Raw genomic sequence first — 19,482 nt, 5'->3', positions numbered from 1 at the left:
TATTAATTAAACCAAATTGGCAGATTTAACCAACACTGACACATTGTATTTTATTTTGTTAATGAGACGAAGTTTATAAATGAAAGATTTAAATCAAAGTCGGTTCATATTATATTGTTATATTCAGGCTCCCATTCACAGTATTCAACATTCTTTCTGGAGGAAGAAGAAGAAGAGTGTCAAGTCCTCCTGAAAAATAAAGTTCAGCTCTTGTGGCTGCGAGTGATTATTTCAAAAATAAAAGACCTTATTGACATTCTTCTTCTAACAGTCGGACAGAATATAGTGAAAGAAATAGACTAAAATGAATCAGATTCAACAATAAATATAAACTTCTTAAGATCTATTGTACAAACTGTAATGTGGAGTACTGCTAGTAAAAATTACCTTTATAGATAAAATGTATTTTATTTTGCGTTAACATTTGTCAGTGGTGGAAAGTGACTGCTTTAACCCGAGTACTGTACTTAAGTACAACTTTGAGGTACTTGTACTTCCCTAGAGTAATTCCATTTCATCCTCCAGCCTGCACTGTATTTACTTGACAGCTTTAGTTACTTTTCAGGTCAAGATTTTACATAAAAACATCTAAACATATGTAATGGAGTATTTTTATGTCGTATAAATACTTCTCCACCACTGACATTGACTCACATTGAACGTGTTGTGTAATAAAAAATAGTCAGAGCAGAACTGTCACTTCCTGTACAAGAATTTATCTTTTAAACTTTTTAAATGTATTCTTTTAAACAAAAGAACATAATACAGCTTCAGTACAACCCAAGAAAAGAAGACACTTCTTAAAAAATAATATATTTCATAATGATGGCAATTTACTAACAAAAAGCCTACAAGACACTTAAATATGTCTGTTTTATATATATTTTGATAAGTATGATATACCCAGGCTTTTTTGTTATTGATTTTATTTACATACTATTGAAGAAACCAAACGCTACACAGTCTTCACAGATATGATCAATTACAAATCTGCAAAGGTCTTGTTGCCAGAATTTCTTGTTGTGTGATTTATTTGTCTTCTAACATATTTATTATTTACAAACCGATTCCAATATGACTTGAATGTGGAATCTCTTTAAAAAAGGGCTTTATTATTGAGGGGATGGAGTGAGAAACCATTTATTCCCTACCGGTAAATCATCGGTATGGAAGCTGGAAGTTGAAAAGTTAGACTTGATAATAAAAATATCCCCATGGCACTTTTAGTGCATCCATCTGCAACCATGACACAGACCAGATGTTTCCAGTTGCTGTTCAATGAAGGTTGTCTCCTCAGCCACATCGGTTTTATTCTTTCTACTCCAGAACTTTTCATCTGTTGTAAAGCCACGTTTAAAGTAGTCTTCAATGTACTCACAATACATTTCTGTGTCAACTGTAAGGGAATAGCTGCTTCTATGACTGTTGTGTTTAAGTATCTTATAATTTAGACTTTCTATCTCATAAATATGACTTTTTATTTCATAATTTCGATCTACCATGGGGATATTTTTATTATCAAGTCTAACTTTTCATATTTCTCTCGCTTAAATGGGCTTCCATACTTCTAGGTTGAGGGACACATTTCAAAACTTGTGCATTGCTTCTTGAGGTCTTTTACTTTGAAAGGACGCCGTTCTCTTCCGGTGTTCTACTGGTTTTCTGGTCCGACTTTACGCTGAAGAAAGATGGTCTCCATGATGACAACTTTAAAATACCAACAGTAGCCAGAAGGGGTTCCAACTGCCTGACAGCAAATTATTTAAACAAAAACAATGTTTGTGTCTCGTTATCGCGTCGAGTGTCGGCTAGGTTTGAATTAGCTTAGCGTGCTAACGTTAGCTAGCCAGCTAGTATGGAGTCGCTGCTCTTGTTTACATCCGGTCCTGATGACGGTGAGGTGTGTTAGCTAACCCGGCTACCAGGCGTGTTTTGTGGGGAGAGGGTCCTCCTAAAGCCCCTCTGTGAGGACCAGGACCGGGGGTCGTCTGTCAGACCTGCTGCCACCTCAGGGGTAATTTAACACTTTAATAAAACACACATTATTATTAGTTAAAGTAACGTTACATGTCTTCATTTATAAACAGGTTACATTACCTTTTACGTTACTCATGGACGGGCCTACCTGTTAACAGGTGAGAAAGATCAATTACAGACCGATCCTGATTCTTAATTAATGAATGGATAAATTATATAAATTATATAAATAGTCTTTGTGAACTAAATCTAATCTAATATTTGTTTTGGTTGATTTTGTTCCTTCCTGTTACTGCTGCACAGCATATTGAGACATTGTTTTATTTAAATACACTTAAGTTAGTAAATAATTATAAATAAACATAATTAAAATGAATAAAATAGAGCCTGCATCTGTTTCTGCTTCCGTTTAAGAAACATTTGTACAGCCTTTGTTTACATAATACTTCTCTTCTTTTGGATTTTTTATTTGTGCATTTATTTGAACTGTTTGCTTATATTTTGCTGTTCTTGAGTTTTTCATTTTTGCTGTCTACAATGTGCTCCCAGCTTGAACGCTGCTACACAAATACAATAATGAACATGATTATTAGTATTTCTATGACTCCTACAGCTCACCATACACACTAAATATGTGTGCCATGATAAACAGGACTCAGCCAGCTTCTCTTCATCTCCAAAGTGAATCAAAAAACAGAAGTTCGGTGGCTGGGCTGTAATTAATAATTCCAAAACGTGGGGGAAAAAATCACAGCTTCTAAGAGCCGAAGGTGACGGCGTCAAATGTTGTGTTTTGTAAAATAAAGAAGAAGATATTCAGTTTATAATGAATTATGACCATGAAAAGCAGCAATTGGTAAGCTTTTTGTGTTTGTGTTTGTGTTATATTACGTTTTTTGCTTGAAAAGTCGCTGAAACAACAAACCAATCATCAAAATATATATTTTTGTATATTTCTGGTTGTGGTTCACCTTTAGTGTGCCACTGAAAAAGACACAAAACCACCTCAAACAACATGGCGGCATCTCTCTCCGTCTGGGGATCTTGCTTCTCTAGAGATTAAACGATTAGTCTATTAATTGAACAGTTGATTGACAAAAACAAATATCCATCAACTGTTTTGATCAGTTGATTTTTCCAGCAGTAATAGTGGAAAAAAAGCCCAAATTCTCTGGTTTCAGCTTCTCAGATGAGATGATTTGTTGCTTCTCATCATCATGATTAACTGTGAACTGAATATCTTCAGGTTTTAGACTTTTATTTAAACTAAAACAGACATTTGAAGATGTCACCTCGGGCTCTGGGAAGTTATACATGCATCTCATACACATTATTACTCCTCAACACCTGCTAACAGACTTCATTTTCTTTTGAAGAAATGATAATAAACTGGTATAAAATGATACATTTCACTGAATTGATGATGTTTGTTGCAGTGATGGAAGTGTCCCCTCAGGACCCTCCTCTCATGGCCATGGACCTGTCAAAGAGCTACTCGGTCAACCCGCTGACCCGCAGCCACACGGAGGCCATGGACCTGGCAAAGAAGCCCGAGTGGTACCACAGACGCCCGCCGAGCTGCAGCACCGACATCAGCTCCCCGTACAGATCCAGAGCCTCGTCGTCCTACAGCGCTCCGCTGCATCCTGAGCCCGGTGCGCCTGTCCACTGCAGGGACCCGGAGCAGGGCCCCGAGTCTTTAGGAGACTACGTGAACTCATCACTAGCTCCCGGGTTGGATCTGTACCGCGACGGAGTTCACGGCAGCCTGTGGCATCCGGGGTTCTACGGACCCGACCAAACCGGCGGTCCAGTCTTAGAAAGCAGTGGCGGAGAGGAGAGCGACAGCGGCAGCGGCTCCGATGTTATCTTCCTCGTGTCCTCCGCTAAGGAGCCACTCTTATGCACTTCTTTCCTCCAAGACAGCGTGAGGCACATCGTGGAGCCCTTGACCCCGGTTGTGTCCTCACTGGAGGCAGGGAGAGGTTGCTATCACCTACCTCAGCCTCTGAGCTCACCCAGTCCTGACAGCTCGTACTCGGAGGACTCCTCAGACAGCTCGGTGGACATTCCCGTCCATCACACCAGACCCGTGGTACTCCTGTCCGACCTCGGCGCCGTTTACGGCAACCCTGCCGGATCTCCGGTGGACATGACGAGCGATGACAGCGACATCATCGAGGTTTCGGTCACGAGCGAAAAGAAGAAAACATTTCCCTGTAAGAAGAAGAGTCTGGTGAGAGAAACTGCTCCACAGAGCGAGGACGAAAAAGTTCCACTCAGAGAAGTTCGACGTAGCCCCAGAATCCGGAAATCTGTGTCGGAAACGCCTCCGTTCACCTGCAGTGTGTCTCGCCACAGTCTGAGGAGACAAGCCAAAAGCGACGCGGTGGGTATTTATAACGAATGTTGTGACTCTGACGACATGATGGACTACACGGTGAGGTTGTTCAGCTCGGATGCGGACGAGGAGTCGGCCTCGCAGCCGAATGCGTCGCAAAGAGCGAGCAGTAACTCTGAGGAGTCCGATGTGGACGTTCCGACGGACAGGAAGTCGCCGCAGAGAGAGTCTGAGGAGCAGCAGAACAAAGCCTCCAACGCCAAAAGCATCAATAAAGGAAAGAAGCCCCCGACGCTTCGTAAAGCTAAAAGCTTGAGGACTAAACAGAAGGAAAACTGCAGCTCCACAGCAGAGCAGCATGAAAAGAAAACAAATAAAAAACCTGTAGCGAGACGGAAGAAAAGAGGTCGCTCACACACCGGACCTTCTGCTCTGTTCTATCCCAGAGAGCCGGAAATCAAGCTCAAATATGCAAACATGAAAAGGGAGAAAAAGATCAAGAAATTGGGAAGTTTCTGCCCGTTTGTTCACGTGAGGAAGAGGATGTGCACCGTTGTGAACGACCAGGAGGAAGAGGAGACGGTCCGGAGCAGCAGAGGACGGCAGCAGAAAGCCTCCAGCTCTCCGCCCGGGTTCCTTCCCAGTTCGTCCTGTTTCCAGTTGGGTCGGTTCGGCTCGGACGGCCGGAGTCCGATGACGCCGCTATGCTGCCTGTGCGGTCAGACGGCCAACGCCACGGGCCTCGGGGACCTCCACGGCCCGTACTACCCCACCAACCCGTCTCTGGACCACAGGACCGAGCAGAAAGAGGAAGAACCACGTTTACTCGTCAGCAGACGTTCAGTGAACTCCTCCGAGGACGGTCAAGACGGTTACGACTGCTCTGCTGTCAAAGATCTGCTGGAGGGCGACGGCCGCTCTCTCCCTAAGGAGCCTCTTCGTCTGGACGAGGGCTGGATCCACGAGGACTGCGGGATCTGGTCCGCCGGAGTCTTCCTGGTCCGAGGGAAGCTGTACGGGCTGGAGGAGGCGGCCCGGCTCGCACAGGAAACAGTGAGTGAAACACACACCGACGTCTCATGCATCATAATTAAATAATAGTTTAATTATTTATTGAAGTTCTTGTTTTACATCTTCCAATAGAAGTGATGGGGGATGAAACCCACAGTCAGGTCAAGTGTATCAGAGCTTCATTAACTAAGTCTGTTAAATCTTCAAGTCTTCAAATGTCATGTGACCTAAAGACCAAAACCCTAAATGATTTAGTTCACAATAATAAATGATAAAGAAACAGAAAATCCTCACATTTCAGAAGCTGAAACCAGAGATTGTTTCACGACTTTTGCCTGAAAAATTACTTATTTAAGACGATTATCAACAAATCGAATTAATCATTTTAGCACAAAAGTTACTTTTTTTTTTTGTTTTTCTTTAGCTTGAAATTTCCTCTTTGTTTTACAATCCTCACACAGCCGCCCAGAAAGGAAGCAAAGAGGGATTTTCAAACTAAAAGCAAACTTTGGGACTGAAATGTGTGTTGAGGATCTTTTCCCAGCCAGCATGAAGAGGAGGAATACTTTTAGCATCCAATAACTATTAAATATTGCATAAGAGGATGTGAGTTACTTTATTGAAATACATTTAAGAGACAGTAAACCTATCCGTAGAGGAAATATTACATATTTAAGTTATTGTGTGCAAAGCGTTTTATGAATGTTTTGTTGTTGTTTTCTGTGATTCTGCATCACATGAAGAGATAAATGTGCTTTTTATTTCCAGATGTGTTCAGCGTGCCAACAAACAGGTGCAATAATCGGATGTTTCCAGAAGGGCTGCCCCAAAAACTATCACTACAGATGTGCTGTTCAGTCAGGTGCAGTCTGACACATGTGCCACTCAAATACTGCAGCTGTGAAGAGATCAATAAACGAAACATAAATAAACATAAATGTTGTTTTTGTTTACCTGCTGTCTGAACAGCTCGTGTCGGTAAACCTTCGTTCTCACTCGGCCTGAAGGGACGAATACTTCAGAACATGAAAGTTTATTTTGTGTGTTTTGTGTTTTTCAGGCTGCGTCTTAAACGAGGAAAACTTCTCAATTCGATGTCCGGAGCACAAAGTAAGTTCAGCTTTAGTGAGAGAGCGTTGATGCGTCTGTTGGTTCACAGTGTGAGGAGCTGCACGGCCTCCGGGGGTCGCTGGTGGTTCATTCAAAATATTAAACTGCATCATGAGTGTGTGAGGAGACTCGTTACATGTTAGTATGAACAACTGCAAGTTAATGGTGATATCTGTAGAATAAAACATGAGAAATAGTTTCATATAAAGTGAACTATAGCCACATATAAACGGATAGATTTAAATTCCATATTTAAATATATTTAATGGTACATTTCTTTGTTTTGTTGATTCCAGAATAAATATTAATAACATACTGTAGTAAACAAATATATATTTAATTCCTGTAAACTATAGACTGTAAATAAACAAAAATAAATCTCACGAAAATGTAAGCAGGTAAATGTAGATGCTTGTAGAAAGCATCCCCTGCTTTATGGTCTGTTTGACTCTAAACGGACCATAATGTACTAAATGAACATCATGCTGTATTGAAGAAGACTTGAAACTAGAGATTGAGACCATAAACTCATGTTTACAATGTTTACTGAGGTAATAAATCAAGAGAGAAGTAGAGTCATTTTCTCATAGACTTCTATACAACCAGAGGAGTCGCCCCCTGGTGGACACTAGAGAGAATGCAGCTTTAACACATGAAGCTTTGACTTCACTTTAAAGAACCGGAGTTTTATTTATTTATGTGTCATCAGATAAATCCTAAAGATTTCTGTTTCTGACGGACAACCGCTGTGAGAGGACAAGGTCCTGGAAGTAAAAAACATGTTAACCTACAATACACTAGTACCCTGTAGTACCCTGTAGTACACTAATACACCGTCACACATGTCCTGCTTTTGGAAAAAATATTCTGGTTGGTTTATTTATTTGTTTGTTATTATTGTTAATAATGTGCGTTTGTATCCGACAGAACAAATTGTTGACCGTTGTGACCCGACAGCACAAGAGATGACGCGGAAGACATTTGGGGGAACTGGAGGTATTTAACATTTAAACAATTAAAGCTGCTTGTTTGTAGAGATGCAACTAATCTGTAACTATTTCAGAAATTAATGAATCGTTTGATCCTGAGCGTCTCTGTAAACGTGAATATGACAATAAATAACTTGAAATTTTTTTTCTCATATTTTTAGACCAAACAAACGATTGATCAAGAAGATGATCAGATTATTTTCATCTCTACTCGTATAAATGTATAAAAATATAATAATAATATGTCCATAAATACGTTTCTGTATCTTTATTGTCTTTCTTTCTTCCAGAACGATCCACAGATCTCCTCAGGACGTGATCGGCCTGATTTCACCTCGGAGGTTTTTATTAAACACAAACTAACGAGAGTTCGCGTGCGTTTGCTCGAGCAGAAGGAAAATCTTCTGGTAAGATTCCACATCAGAGACGATCCATCAGGGGCCACTTTAGGGTTTTTATAAGGTGTGTGTGTGTGTGTGTGTGTGTGTGTGTGAATGGGTATTTATTCCTCCACACTTAAATGTCACAAATACAGTTTTATTATTTGAGGATAATAATTAGCGTTAAACGATGTATTGATTGGTTGTTTAGGAGGAGATCTTTATATAAAGCCACTTTTCTTTCTACAGTATTTTTTACTACTTTTTGAATTCCTGTCGTTCTTCAGTCATCACATAACAAAAAGTTATTTATTTTCATAAAGCTGCATGCACAGGTGATGTTTATCTGTGATTATTTATGTCTATTTGTAGACTTTAATCTTCCCCCTTTTACTAATATTATTTAAAGTTAGAATTCCTGTTTGAAGCCTCTGAGACCACAAACTGTACGTTCTCCTTCTTATCACATTTATTCAAACAAATCTCTAATCAACGGCAGCGGTCAATGTTCCTGTAAAGTTTTCTCTTATTGTGACGTTACAAGACTGAAGAAAGTGTCAAATTAAAGGGTCGCTCGCTTCAACAAAATCACAAAAAAGAATTAAAAACTATTTTAATTGTGATTTGAATGATTTATTTAAAAAACACAAATTCCAGCTTCTGAAATGTGAGGATTTGCTTCTGCTCTTTGTTTCACATCATTGATGATTTATTAGTATTTAGTGAATGTTCAGACAAAACAAACTAATATTTCTTTGGAACTACAGTTCCCATGATTGTTGGTATTGGGGATGTAAACAGGAAGTACTCTGTAGTATTTGTGTAGATTTAGTTTTTAGTGTTCACACAGACGTACAGACGACAGTCACTCGATTACTTTAAACAGAACAACACTTATAATAGCTTACAGTCAGCCTCTTTTCTTCTACCAGGATTTATGGACATTTATTTGATTAAATATGAAAAAAGGTTGATTTTGTCCTCATTAAATCAAACTGTACATAAAGTCCATAACTTGACAAAGCGATGCAGTGAAATGTATTTTTGTGATTTGGGTGAATTGACACTTTAATATGTGGTGGAGCTTTAACGGTCGTCTGTTTCTGAGCTCCTGTCATGTGACGGACGACTCGTTCATTGTTTAAGACGTTCCAAGTTTTATCATTTGAGGGATGAAAAAGATAATTAATGTTATTTAATAAAAGTCAATAAAACTTAACTCTTGTCTGTGTCCGTCTTTAAATAGACCAATAGATTTAAATAGACCAATAGATTTAAATAGACCAATTGGTTCGTTGTGATGAAACCAAAATGCATAAAATTTAAATTTCTCCTTTTCTAATTATTATTGTTCTTTTTTTTGTTCTCAAAGGATTAACACAGGATGTGTGATTTACAGCAGCAGCTGAACGTGTTAATACAGTTTAATAATCTGAGTGTTTTCACACGGAGCTCTGTTTCTGGAGTCACTTTGATGGAAATAGTTCCAACACGTCGTAGCGTTAGAATCTATTTCTATAAACACGTCACAGCTCTGCTCCGTCACTTCAGCATCAGGCTGATGTGTAGACCTGCGGCAGCGTGAAGACGCTGCTTCTTACTCAGAATAGAAACACTGGGACATCCCGAAACATCCCGAGACACCCCGAGACATCCCGAAACATCCAGAGACATCCCGAAACATCCAGAGACATCCCGAAACATCCCGAGACATCCCGAGACACCCCGAGACATCCCGAGACATCCCGAAACATCCAGAGACATCCCGAAACATCCCGAAACATCCAGAGACATCCCGAAACATCCAGAGACATCCCGAAACATCCAGAGACATCCCGAAACATCCCGAGACATCCCGAGACACCCCGAGACATCCCGAGACATCCCGAAACATCCAGAGACATCCCGAAACATCCCGAAACATCCAGAGACATCCAGAGACACCCTGAAACATTCTGAGACACCCTGAGAAATCTGCAAAATAACTTAAAACATTTACTGAAGTATTTTGAGGTACTTGTACTTTACTTGAGTATTTACATTTTCAGCTAATTAATACTTCTACTCCACTACGATTTGGAGGCAAAATTTTACTTTTTATTTCTCTACATGTATTTGATAACTTTAGTTAGTTTGCATATTCAGATTATAAATACAATATATATTCAACGGATAAAGTTTGATGTATTTTATAGAGTAAACTAGAAATACATATAAAGTAATTCAAATTAACTCCACCTTTAACAGCTGCAACATTAAAGAGACGAACACATGAATGCATCAATAATTATAATATAGGAGTACTTATTTCTGTTAATCTTGATGCCAATACTTTTGTACAGTTACTTAAGTAACATTGTGGATACATCTACTTTTACTCGTACCAGAGTATTTGTACATCACTGTAGTATTACAACTCCTCCTGAAGTAACAGATGTGAACATCAGACACAGAAGCAGATGAACATTCCTGGTATTTACTCTCCGTCTGCTGGTGAATATGTAAACACGTTGGTGAAAAACACTGAGATCAGTGAGAGCAGCTGTAATTACTATGCTGAACATGCAGCGATGCTCAGCTGCACTTAGCTGGTTTCCTCCTCTCTGTTTCCATCCGTTATATACAAGCAGACCTGAGTTTATTCTGCTGAACTGACATTAAATTGAATTGAAACACCAATTTAATCTGTTTCGTATCAGTGTATGAAACACTGTTGTGTGCACGTCTGCTGCATCTGTGTTTTCTAGCCTCAGATCTACTGTTGGTGTGTGTGTGTGTGTGTGTGTGTGTGTGTGTGTGTGTGTGTGTGTGTGTGATATATTTTTTAGCTGTAACATTGAATCACATTCTGTGCCTCGGTGGGCGTGTTATGTAACTCAGCTTCCTGCGAGGCTCTTTGGAGGCAGACTGCTCGTTACAGTCAGAAACATGCCCCAGTGGCTCCACAGCTTGCTGTGTTTATTGGGGCATAATTATGTGACCGACATGCAGCGAAGCGTCATGTAATGCAGAAAAGTCTAAATATAGAAGAAAATGCTGAAGCAGGAATGCACATTTGCACATCTCTTCTGCAGTTTGATCAATTCAAATAGCAGAAAAAGTTTATACTATTATATATTATATCGTCAGATTATTATTACTCAGCAGGATTTTACTGCTGTAGCTGTTGAGGTGGAGCTCATTACTACGCTGGCGGTTGTGACTTCGGCTATTTTCATAAACATTTGACAGACTATATTATGACAATTTTAAACATGACGTTATGCTATGATTTTTTTTTCGTGAAATTTTTCGACATACTATACTACATTTTTCCATCACAGTATGACACACTATACTATTGTTTTTTAATTATATTTTTCTACATACAATGGCCTTTGTATAAATACTATACTAGGACTTTTGTCATGACATACTTTAGTATCCCTTTCTCGACATTTTTTATGATTTGTTTCATGACAATCAATACTTTGTCTAATTCATGGAGTTTTCATAGGACAGAGTATACAGTGACTTTTTATGACATACTTCACTAGCATTGATGACGTTCTGTAATGCCATTAGCAAAAGTTAGCAACTTCGGTGGACAACTCGGTAGTTTAATGTGGACGTGAGATGGAAAAGACATTTTGTTTCATGCTTACCCTTTTCCTGTGCAGCACTCAGTCACATGGTGGGATGAGAACCCCGTATGTAGAGGGACTTTTAGACAGAATCCTTCTATGGTAAGAAAGCAATGCTAGCCGTTTCCCAGCGGTTTCTTTCTGTAGCTTCTTAATAACCGTCCAGACATGAATAGTATAGAATCTTCCAGAAATGTCGTAAGAACAAATCACAGCGTCCACTTTTAATTTTCGGGGTGTTTATTTCAACAAGTGTTCACCACAGTAATAATCACGTCATACAATACTTTTAAAAAACACAAAGAGAACATTTCCGTAACATTTCTATCCCCAAGTGCTTTTGAAATATTTCAAACATTTGTTCATCTTTTCAGGGTTTAACTCAATCACTAAAAAGTTGTGGGTTTCCCCAAATACTTTTATATTGTTTTCCAGTTTTAACTATATTTTTCAGAAAAAGACAAATTCATCATTTCCATGAAAGGTACAATTTCTATTTTCTTTATCAACCATGCATATTGAAAAACTAAGGTTATTCAAGATACTTCAGTATTTGCTCCTCCCACTTGTCATGTTACCAAATAGATAATTACATACGTTTTGTTTTTTTACCTTAAAAGGAAATTGGCTGCAGACATTTTCTAGAAGGCTAGAAAAGTACGAATATACCCGACTAACACTTCGAGGTGCGTTCTCAGCCGCTCACATTAGTGGTTGCTACCGCACAGTTGGTTTAGGCATCGCAGGCAAACATGAAAAAGGACATTTTGGGTGAGAAAGAACAGTCGGTTTACTTATTTTTTATGGGAGATCACGACAACATGACAAATATTTAAAGGAAAATGTGGGTTTGTGAAAGCCGCCTGCTTCTACAGAAATTCTAAATTCTCTGGTAAAAACAAATCATAAATATATGCATCTGATATAAATAAATAATTTAACTCCAAAAAAAAACACCACACACTTTACAGGAACACATCTACCAAACAAACACACAATAGTAACATCAACAAGTCCTCTCGAAAGTTGATCATATCTTTTCTTCACACATTATTTTTGCATTTAGTGGACTGTTCCAAACATTTGAACATATTGCTTGTGGATTATGAATGTTTTCTTTCTTCAGCTTTATGTTTCTTTACATGTTGTCCAGTGAGTTCATTTCAGTATCTGATAAATAAACTACAAACAAGAGGCTTGTGGTCGTCTCGCTGCTCATTTCCTCAGAGCTCGTCTTCATCAGAAATGAGTAAATCCGCAGTGAAGCTACAACGTATGTCAGGCTGTTGATCCCGACGCTGCGCACCAATAACTACACTCTCCTCATCATCATCGGAGAAATCTTCCTCCTCAGCTCACGTGTGTGCAGGCAGCCTGAACCGCACCACTAGAAGCCCCCTACACGCAGATCTCGAAGGGCGTTGCCACCAAGATGCGTCCTCTTTCGTTGTTATCTCTGTTGACCCTCTCGTAGCTGCCGGTGGAGGACGGCGAGCTGTTCGTGGACATGGAGGAGTAGTGGGTGTCCATCATGATGCTCCCCTTCGCCACCGCAAAAGCGGGCGACAACCTCTGCTGCTTCAGTCTGTCCACCAACACGTCCTCTTCGGATGAAGACGAGCTGATGTCCAGAGGAGGCGCACTGCTCGCCAAGCTGCCGCCGCTGTTGTTCCCGTTCTCCGTGTCCAGCATCCAGCACAGGTTGAAGTAGTTGAAGACCTCCTTGACGGAGCAGCGGCGCTCCTGCTCGATGGAGAGGAGCCTTCGAAACATTCGAAGGGCCTCGTCGGTGAAGCGGCGCCACTGCGACGGCACGGTGCCCGTGCGGCGACACTGCCAGCGCACAAACTCCTCGTAGAAGGCGTCGTTGGGCATGGCCTTCTCCCAAGGGAAGTTTCCCGTCAGCATGCAGAAGAGCAGCACGCCGAAAGCCCACACATCCGTGCTGTAGTCCACGCAGAAGCCCTCGTGCCGCGCGGTGTCGCACAGCTCGGGCGCCGTGTACGGGATCGTGCCGCTCACGCGCTTCACGGGAGAGCCGACGCGCCGCGTCATGCCGAAGTCGGACAGCTTGACCTTCCGGCACTCTTTGTCAAAAATGAGGATGTTCTCGGGCTTGATGTCTCTGTGGACCAGCTTCTTACAGTGCAGGTAGTCCAGGGCGATGGCCACCTGGTGGACGCAGCGCTTGGCCACCGGCTCAGGTAGTCCCACCTGAGCAGAGACGAAGAAAAATAAAGTTAGGTACACGACGAGAAAACTTAAAAACACAATGATTCTTAAGCAAGTTCTGGAGTTATACTATGTAATATTTATACGTTTTTTTTAGTGCTGGGCAACGATTAAAATATTGAATCGCATGGATTTTTTTTGAGATTAATCGCATTGTTATGGCAAAATTCAATAATGAATTCAAAAGTAGTGTATTGCGCACTTTTATTTTAAAAGTACTGCTATATGAACTAAAGGTCAATAACATTTGGTTTGTAAACACTTTAAACAAATAAGGTTATTTTTAACAGCAGTATTCCCTTTACACAGTAGCAGTTAAAATACAGTTATAATGATTCTGATAATAGATATTCAGCCGGTGTTCATAACTTTATCTTCATGTGTGTAAGAGATGATATTTAAATATACACCTTGAAAACTGCAAACCCATCTACTTCTTTTTTTTATGTTTGTTAAATTCTCAGTAGTGATAACTAAATGATGCTTATTATACATATTACAAACAAAACACTTTAAAAACTCGACAATATGTATGTTAATATTGTCACTGTTGTAAATTGTTTGATTGCATGATTTACTTTTATTGTGAAGAGCATGAAAACTGAAGTGATTTTACTTTGAAGAGACAGGAAGTAGAATGGTACGTGTTCTTGACGCTAACAATATTGATGATAGTAGAAAACCACATGTCGGGTGCAAGAGCGTGTTCTGTTCACTGTAACACTGAATACTGCAGTTCAGACAGTAAAGTATTCCGTTCAAACAAGACGTGTCTTGTTCCTCACTAGAAGCTCCACTTCACAACAGTCACGTTTGATCTGTAACGAGAAGATCGGCTCGTGTGTGTGTGTGTGTGTGTGTGTGTGTGTGTGTGTGTGTGCGTGAGAAGAGTGTAGGAGGGGTTCTGGACCCGGGGGAGAAGGAAGTGACGCCACACGAACACAGCTGTTCACTGCTTGTTGCCTGGTTCTTGTGTTAAAAATGTCGCTTAATAATAAATAAATAAAAAAACTGCGTTAACACGCGATAATATAATTGTCGCCGTTAATTAATGAATGCGTTAACGCGATAATAAGGCGCTAACTTGCCCAGCACTAGTTTTTTTACATTATATCATTATTACTAAGCAGATTTATGTACGTTTCTCTCACAGCTTATTGTTGTTTTCCTCACCTGTGGAGGGATGATGTCAAACAGATCTCCTGCCAGAGCGTACTCCTGAGCGAAGATGTAGTACTCGTCTGTTTCGAAGGCGATGCCGTACATGTTGATGATGAAGGGGCAGGGCGACAGGTAGAGGGAGATGCTGTACTCTCTCAGGAAGCTCTTCAGTTTGGTGGTTTTCTTCCTCAGAAACTTCAGAGCCATCTTTGTCCCTGAGAAAAAAGAAAAGAGGACAGAGAAGTGTTATATAACTAAAATAAATCTAGTTCCTCGCTTCTTCTTCATCTTTTCCCAACAGATTTATTTCACGGCCGTCTAATTGCGTGAATGAAACTTAATTAAGATTATCAAAATTAGAAGAATAATTAAAAACTCCAACGTCAATGAATTAATTGCTGCCGTTTCTCAAATCCTCTGCCAGATTATGTTCCCACGGAGTGAACATGTTGAGCTGCTTTCATGCAGTCACGAAGTATTTACATCCTTTACTTAAAAGTACTAATACCACACTGTGAAAATACTCCACTATGAGTAAAAGTCCTGTATTGATAACTTTAAATATGTAAGTATTATCCCTAAGAGGTACATATTGTAAAAAAAGTACAACATGTACCTCTGAGATGCAGTGAAGTAAAAAGTACAACATGTACCTCCGAGATGCAGTGAAGTAAAAAGTACAACATGTACCTCCGAGATGCAGTGGAGTAAAAAGTACAACATGTACCTCTGAGATGCAGTGGAGTAAAAAGTACAACATGTACCTCCGAGATGCAGTGGAGTAAAAAGTACAACATGTACCTCTGAGATGCAGTGAAGTAAAAAGTACAACATGTACCTCCGAGATGCAGTGAAGTAAAAAGTACAACATGTACCTCCGAGATGCAGTGAAGTAAAAAGTACAACATGTACCTCCGAGATGCAGTGAAGTAAAAAGTACAACATGTACCTCTGAGATGCAGTGGAGTAAAAAGTACAACATGTACCTCTGAGATGCAGTGAAGTAAAAAGTACAACATGTACCTCCGAGATGCAGTGGAGTAAAAAGTACAACATGTACCTCTGAGATGCAGTGGAGTAAAAAGTACAACATGTACCTCCGAGATGCAGTGGAGTAAAAAGTACAACATGTACCTCTGAGATGCAGTGAAGTAAAAAGTACAACATGTACCTCCGAGATGCAGTGAAGTAAAAAGTACAACATGTACCTCCGAGATGCAGTGAAGTAAAAAGTACAACATGTACCTCCGAGATGCAGTGGAGTAAAAAGTACAACATGTACCTCCGAGATGCAGTGAAGTAAAAAGTACAACATGTACCTCTGAGATGCAGTGGAGTAAAAAGTACAACATGTACCTCTGAGATGCAGTGGAGTAAAAAGTACAACATGTACCTCTGACTGGAGTAAAAGGTACAACATGTTGAATCTGTACTAAATGTACTTAGTTACACCACTCTGTTCATGCTTATATACATCAACGGCTGCAGACATAAATTGGATTAGAAAGGCAACGAAGACGAGCCTCTTGATTTAATAATGTAAAAGATTCACAGGAACGCATCGAGTCGTCCGGAGGGAACACGGGAAAGTAATTTGTGAGGTTCGGATGCATCGTCTCGCCTCGGCAGACACTTCACTGCAACAAGAGGAGCAGCGAGGGGAAACCAGCAGAGCTAAATGTGAAACAGCCCAGACAGTACAAGCTGGAGAGCAGCCACGTCTGCCTCTCTCTCTGCACCAATAGAGAGTCAGCGAGGACGAGAGGAGACGCTTCTCCAATACCACCGGGTCAGCTCTGCAAAGAGCTCTGTGCAGTTTCACAGAGTGCAGACACTCTTTGGGAGAAGGTCAGGAGGTCCGTTTGTTCCCAACGCCGTGATGCAGAAGGACTTTACCTCCACCATAAATAAATAAATAAATAAATGTTTCTTCCATCACACTCATTTCTCATGACGCTCTGGTGTAAATTTATCATCTCCCTGAGGTTTCTTATAAATATAGCATATTATAAATTTGCATTTGATTCAAGTGGCTGAATCATCTAGTACTAGTTCTTGTTTGCAGAGTACCACTGGATGTACATATAAATATCACTGAGTGATGAGTCTGAGGAAAGTTCTGGAGTTATAGAGAGCGTTTCCCCCCTTAGTACTGTATGCATACTTATACTTCTCTACATTTCAGAGGTAAATATTGTACTTTTACTCAATGTATTTGAAAGCAATACTACCTTTCAGATTTAGAACACTACAATTCAACAAATAACTTTATTATATACGTAATATATGTTAAGATACACAGCAGTAATCAACTAGCTCTGCATTTACCAGCTGCAACATTACATTTAATTACCAAATCAATGATTAAATAGTACATAATCCAGTACTTTAATATATATTATTCAGAAAGAGACCTTTTACTTTTACTTCTGGTACTTTATTTGATTCTAATACTGCTTTGGCTTGGTGCAGCAACACCAAACTGACTTCACGATATTCTTTACCTCTGCACTCACTTGTTGACTCGTATCTTTTTCTGACTCCGGAACATTAATGTATTCGTTCCCAAACACGCAGCAGAAGTCAGCAGATCCTCTCTAAATGGAGTAAATAAATACTTTCCTGCAGCATCAACAGTAGTTTCATGTTTACATGGAAAATGAGTCGCTCTGTTAACATCAGCCTGCCGGCTAAAGTGCACAGATAAACAGTTCTTTATTTTCCTCTGAACAGAAACTAAATCTGTGATTGATTTTCATTAAAGTTCCCTTCTTCACTAAAACGTGTTTGCACAAAATAATGACTCAAAAGGTCAGAACACCGTCTTCTTCAGCCCGTTTATTCTCATAGTTAACATGACATTTATACAGAGCACACTGGCTCTCTGATAAAGGATGCATTAAGAAGACAAACACGTGTACCTGCTTTCATTATCTTCTGCTTTAACTGCACTTTACAGGCTGGAAAAGGTCAGAACTCATCAGCCGCTCTGAAAATGAGCTTTGTGCTCCATAAAGGAGACGATTTAGAAGCTCTGGGCAGATGGGCAACATTTTGGGCTTTTAATGTGAAAAAGGTTGAACAGATTTTCTATTAGTTAAGTCGTGACTTCAGGCCGTCTGGTGCCAGATCGATTCTGAAGCTCTGCACTAAAGAGCGGCTCGAAAACGTAAACACTTCACCCGAGTGAAGACAGGATTATTTCCTATTCTCTCAGCGTTTGTTGCTGCTGCGACACCAAAGTCAGTAAGAATATAAAAACGACAGAGAGTCGTATCACTCTGACTCACAAAGAAGAGCCACAGAAGAGAACAACGTCCCATTTCCTCCAACTGCAGCCCTGAAGATCTACTCCCTCTGACAAACACGTCAGGAGCTGAACTCTTCTCACACACGAGGCGATGAAGTGAAACCTTCAAACCGGCTCCTCTTCGTCTAAACGAAAGATCGACTCTTAGTTTGATCTTTTGGAAATGAAGCGTCAAACACCAGGTGATCATTGGCTGTGTGCCGTTTCCTAGTGCTGGAAAGTAACAAAGTACATTTACTCAACCTCTGTACTTATGTACAATTTTGAGGTACTTTTACTGTATTTAAATGTTCTGCTGCTTTATACTTCTACTCCACTACGTTTAGGAGACAAACGTCATACTCGTTACTGCACTACATTTATCTATTACTCAGATTATTAATACAAAAATATAAATCAACTCATACATTCTGATGTATTATTATAGTTTAAACTACTCAGCATTATATAAAGTATTAAAACGAGCTGCGTGTTTACCAGCTGCGACAGTAAAGCGATGAACACATGAATGCATCAATGATTATTATACATTATAAATATAAACAGGGGTCGTTCTGCATGTTGTGTATTTGTACTTTTTAAGTATATTCTGATGCCAATACTTTTGTATGTTTACTAAAGTAACATGCTGATTGTAGGCTTTTACTTGTAAGAGTATTTCTGCACTGTGGTATCATTACTGTTATACAAGTCAATGATCAGAGTACTTCTTCTGTCAATGGCAAATGTACGTCCTCCTGATCAATAATCATTCATGTATTCATTCATATATTCTACCCTGTCACCATCTACTGTGTCGGTTCTATGAATTCTGGGTGATCGTCAGTTGTTACATCCAGGTGTGTCTGAAAGTTAAGAGGGCTTCGAATGCATTTTTGAATTACGTATTAAACTCCAGTTATTGTTTCTAGTAGCGCTCACTTAAACATGTGGAGAAATCCAAAGCTAGCTGCAAAAAGCGTCCAACAGAAGTTACCTCTGATTTTGTGGACGACCAGGTCCACCTTCCCGTAGGTGCCCTTCCCGAGCTCACAGACGACCTCGTAGTATTTGTTGATGTCCAGCTTCTCCAGGTTCTGAGCGGCGATCAGCTGGAGCTCCTCCAGGATGTCGATGGAGGCCCGGGAGCCGCGGGGCGAGGAGCTCATTGTTGTGGAGGGTCGGGCCGGAGCCGAGGGTCTGGTCTGGAGACGGATGTTGCTGTGGGACGGGAGGAGCAGGAAGGAAGAGAAAGGTTCACTATGTGACCCCCCCCCCCACTGTAAACACAGCTACTGTATTGTACGTGCACGTGTGGACAGAATGCTTTGTGTTCAGGCCAAAAGAACTGCATTCAACCTTTCAATCG

The 19,482-nt window shown here is 40.2% G+C and overlaps 2 protein-coding genes across 3 annotated transcripts; one reads left to right on the top strand and one right to left on the bottom strand.

The window, feature by feature from the left end:
* The first annotated feature begins 1,671 nt into the window (after positions 1–1,671).
* On the top strand, positions 1,672–9,027 carry LOC142945168 (uncharacterized). Of its 2 annotated transcripts, XM_076086581.1 has the most exons (7): positions 1,672–2,014; positions 2,088–2,135; positions 3,414–5,371; positions 6,098–6,191; positions 6,390–6,439; positions 7,367–7,435; positions 7,719–9,027. In XM_076086581.1, the coding sequence occupies exons 3-6, from the start codon at positions 3,416–3,418 to the stop codon at positions 7,406–7,408; spliced, it is 2,142 nt and encodes a 713-aa protein (XP_075942696.1). In that variant the 5' UTR covers positions 1,672–2,014; positions 2,088–2,135; positions 3,414–3,415; the 3' UTR covers positions 7,409–7,435; positions 7,719–9,027. The 2 variants fall into 2 exon arrangements, with proteins under 2 accessions (XP_075942696.1, XP_075942694.1); XM_076086579.1 differs by lacking the exon at positions 2,088–2,135.
* Positions 9,028–12,829: 3,802 nt separating this feature from the next.
* On the bottom strand, positions 12,830–19,282 carry unm_sa1261 (un-named sa1261). The gene is made up of 3 exons (XM_076081565.1): positions 19,111–19,282; positions 14,837–15,039; positions 12,830–13,645 (listed from the first exon to the last, which is right to left on the bottom strand). The coding sequence occupies exons 1-3, from the start codon at positions 19,280–19,282 to the stop codon at positions 12,830–12,832; spliced, it is 1,191 nt and encodes a 396-aa protein (XP_075937680.1).
* Positions 19,283–19,482: the final 200 nt, after the last annotated feature.

This window comes from Anarhichas minor, unplaced genomic scaffold, assembly GCF_050575085.1.
Source record: "Anarhichas minor isolate MPS153535 unplaced genomic scaffold, ASM5057508v1 ptg000007l, whole genome shotgun sequence".
Taxonomy (NCBI): domain Eukaryota; kingdom Metazoa; phylum Chordata; class Actinopteri; order Perciformes; family Anarhichadidae; genus Anarhichas; species Anarhichas minor.
The sequence above is the reverse complement of the archived record's forward strand: the minus strand, read 5'-3'. Positions and strand labels throughout refer to the sequence as shown.

What these genes read in the sequence shown, in the direction of transcription:
- unm_sa1261 (XM_076081565.1), bottom strand. Translation starts at nt 19,282, where the DNA reads ATGAGCTCCTCGCCCCGCGGCTCCCGGGCCTCCATCGACATCCTGGAG. An exon ending in GGTCGTCCACAAAATCAGAG is followed by an intron (nt 15,040 to 19,110) that starts GTAACTTCTGTT and finishes CTTTTTTCTCAG; the next exon opens with GGACAAAGATGGCTCTGAAG. An exon ending in TTGACATCATCCCTCCACAG is followed by an intron (nt 13,646 to 14,836) that starts GTGAGGAAAACA and finishes GTCTCTGCTCAG; the next exon opens with GTGGGACTACCTGAGCCGGT.
- LOC142945168 (XM_076086579.1), top strand. Translation starts at nt 3,416, where the DNA reads ATGGAAGTGTCCCCTCAGGACCCTCCTCTCATGGCCATGGACCTGTCA. An exon ending in CCCGGCTCGCACAGGAAACA is followed by an intron (nt 5,372 to 6,097) that starts GTGAGTGAAACA and finishes TTTTATTTCCAG; the next exon opens with ATGTGTTCAGCGTGCCAACA. An exon ending in CAGATGTGCTGTTCAGTCAG is followed by an intron (nt 6,192 to 6,389) that starts GTGCAGTCTGAC and finishes TGTGTTTTTCAG; the next exon opens with GCTGCGTCTTAAACGAGGAA.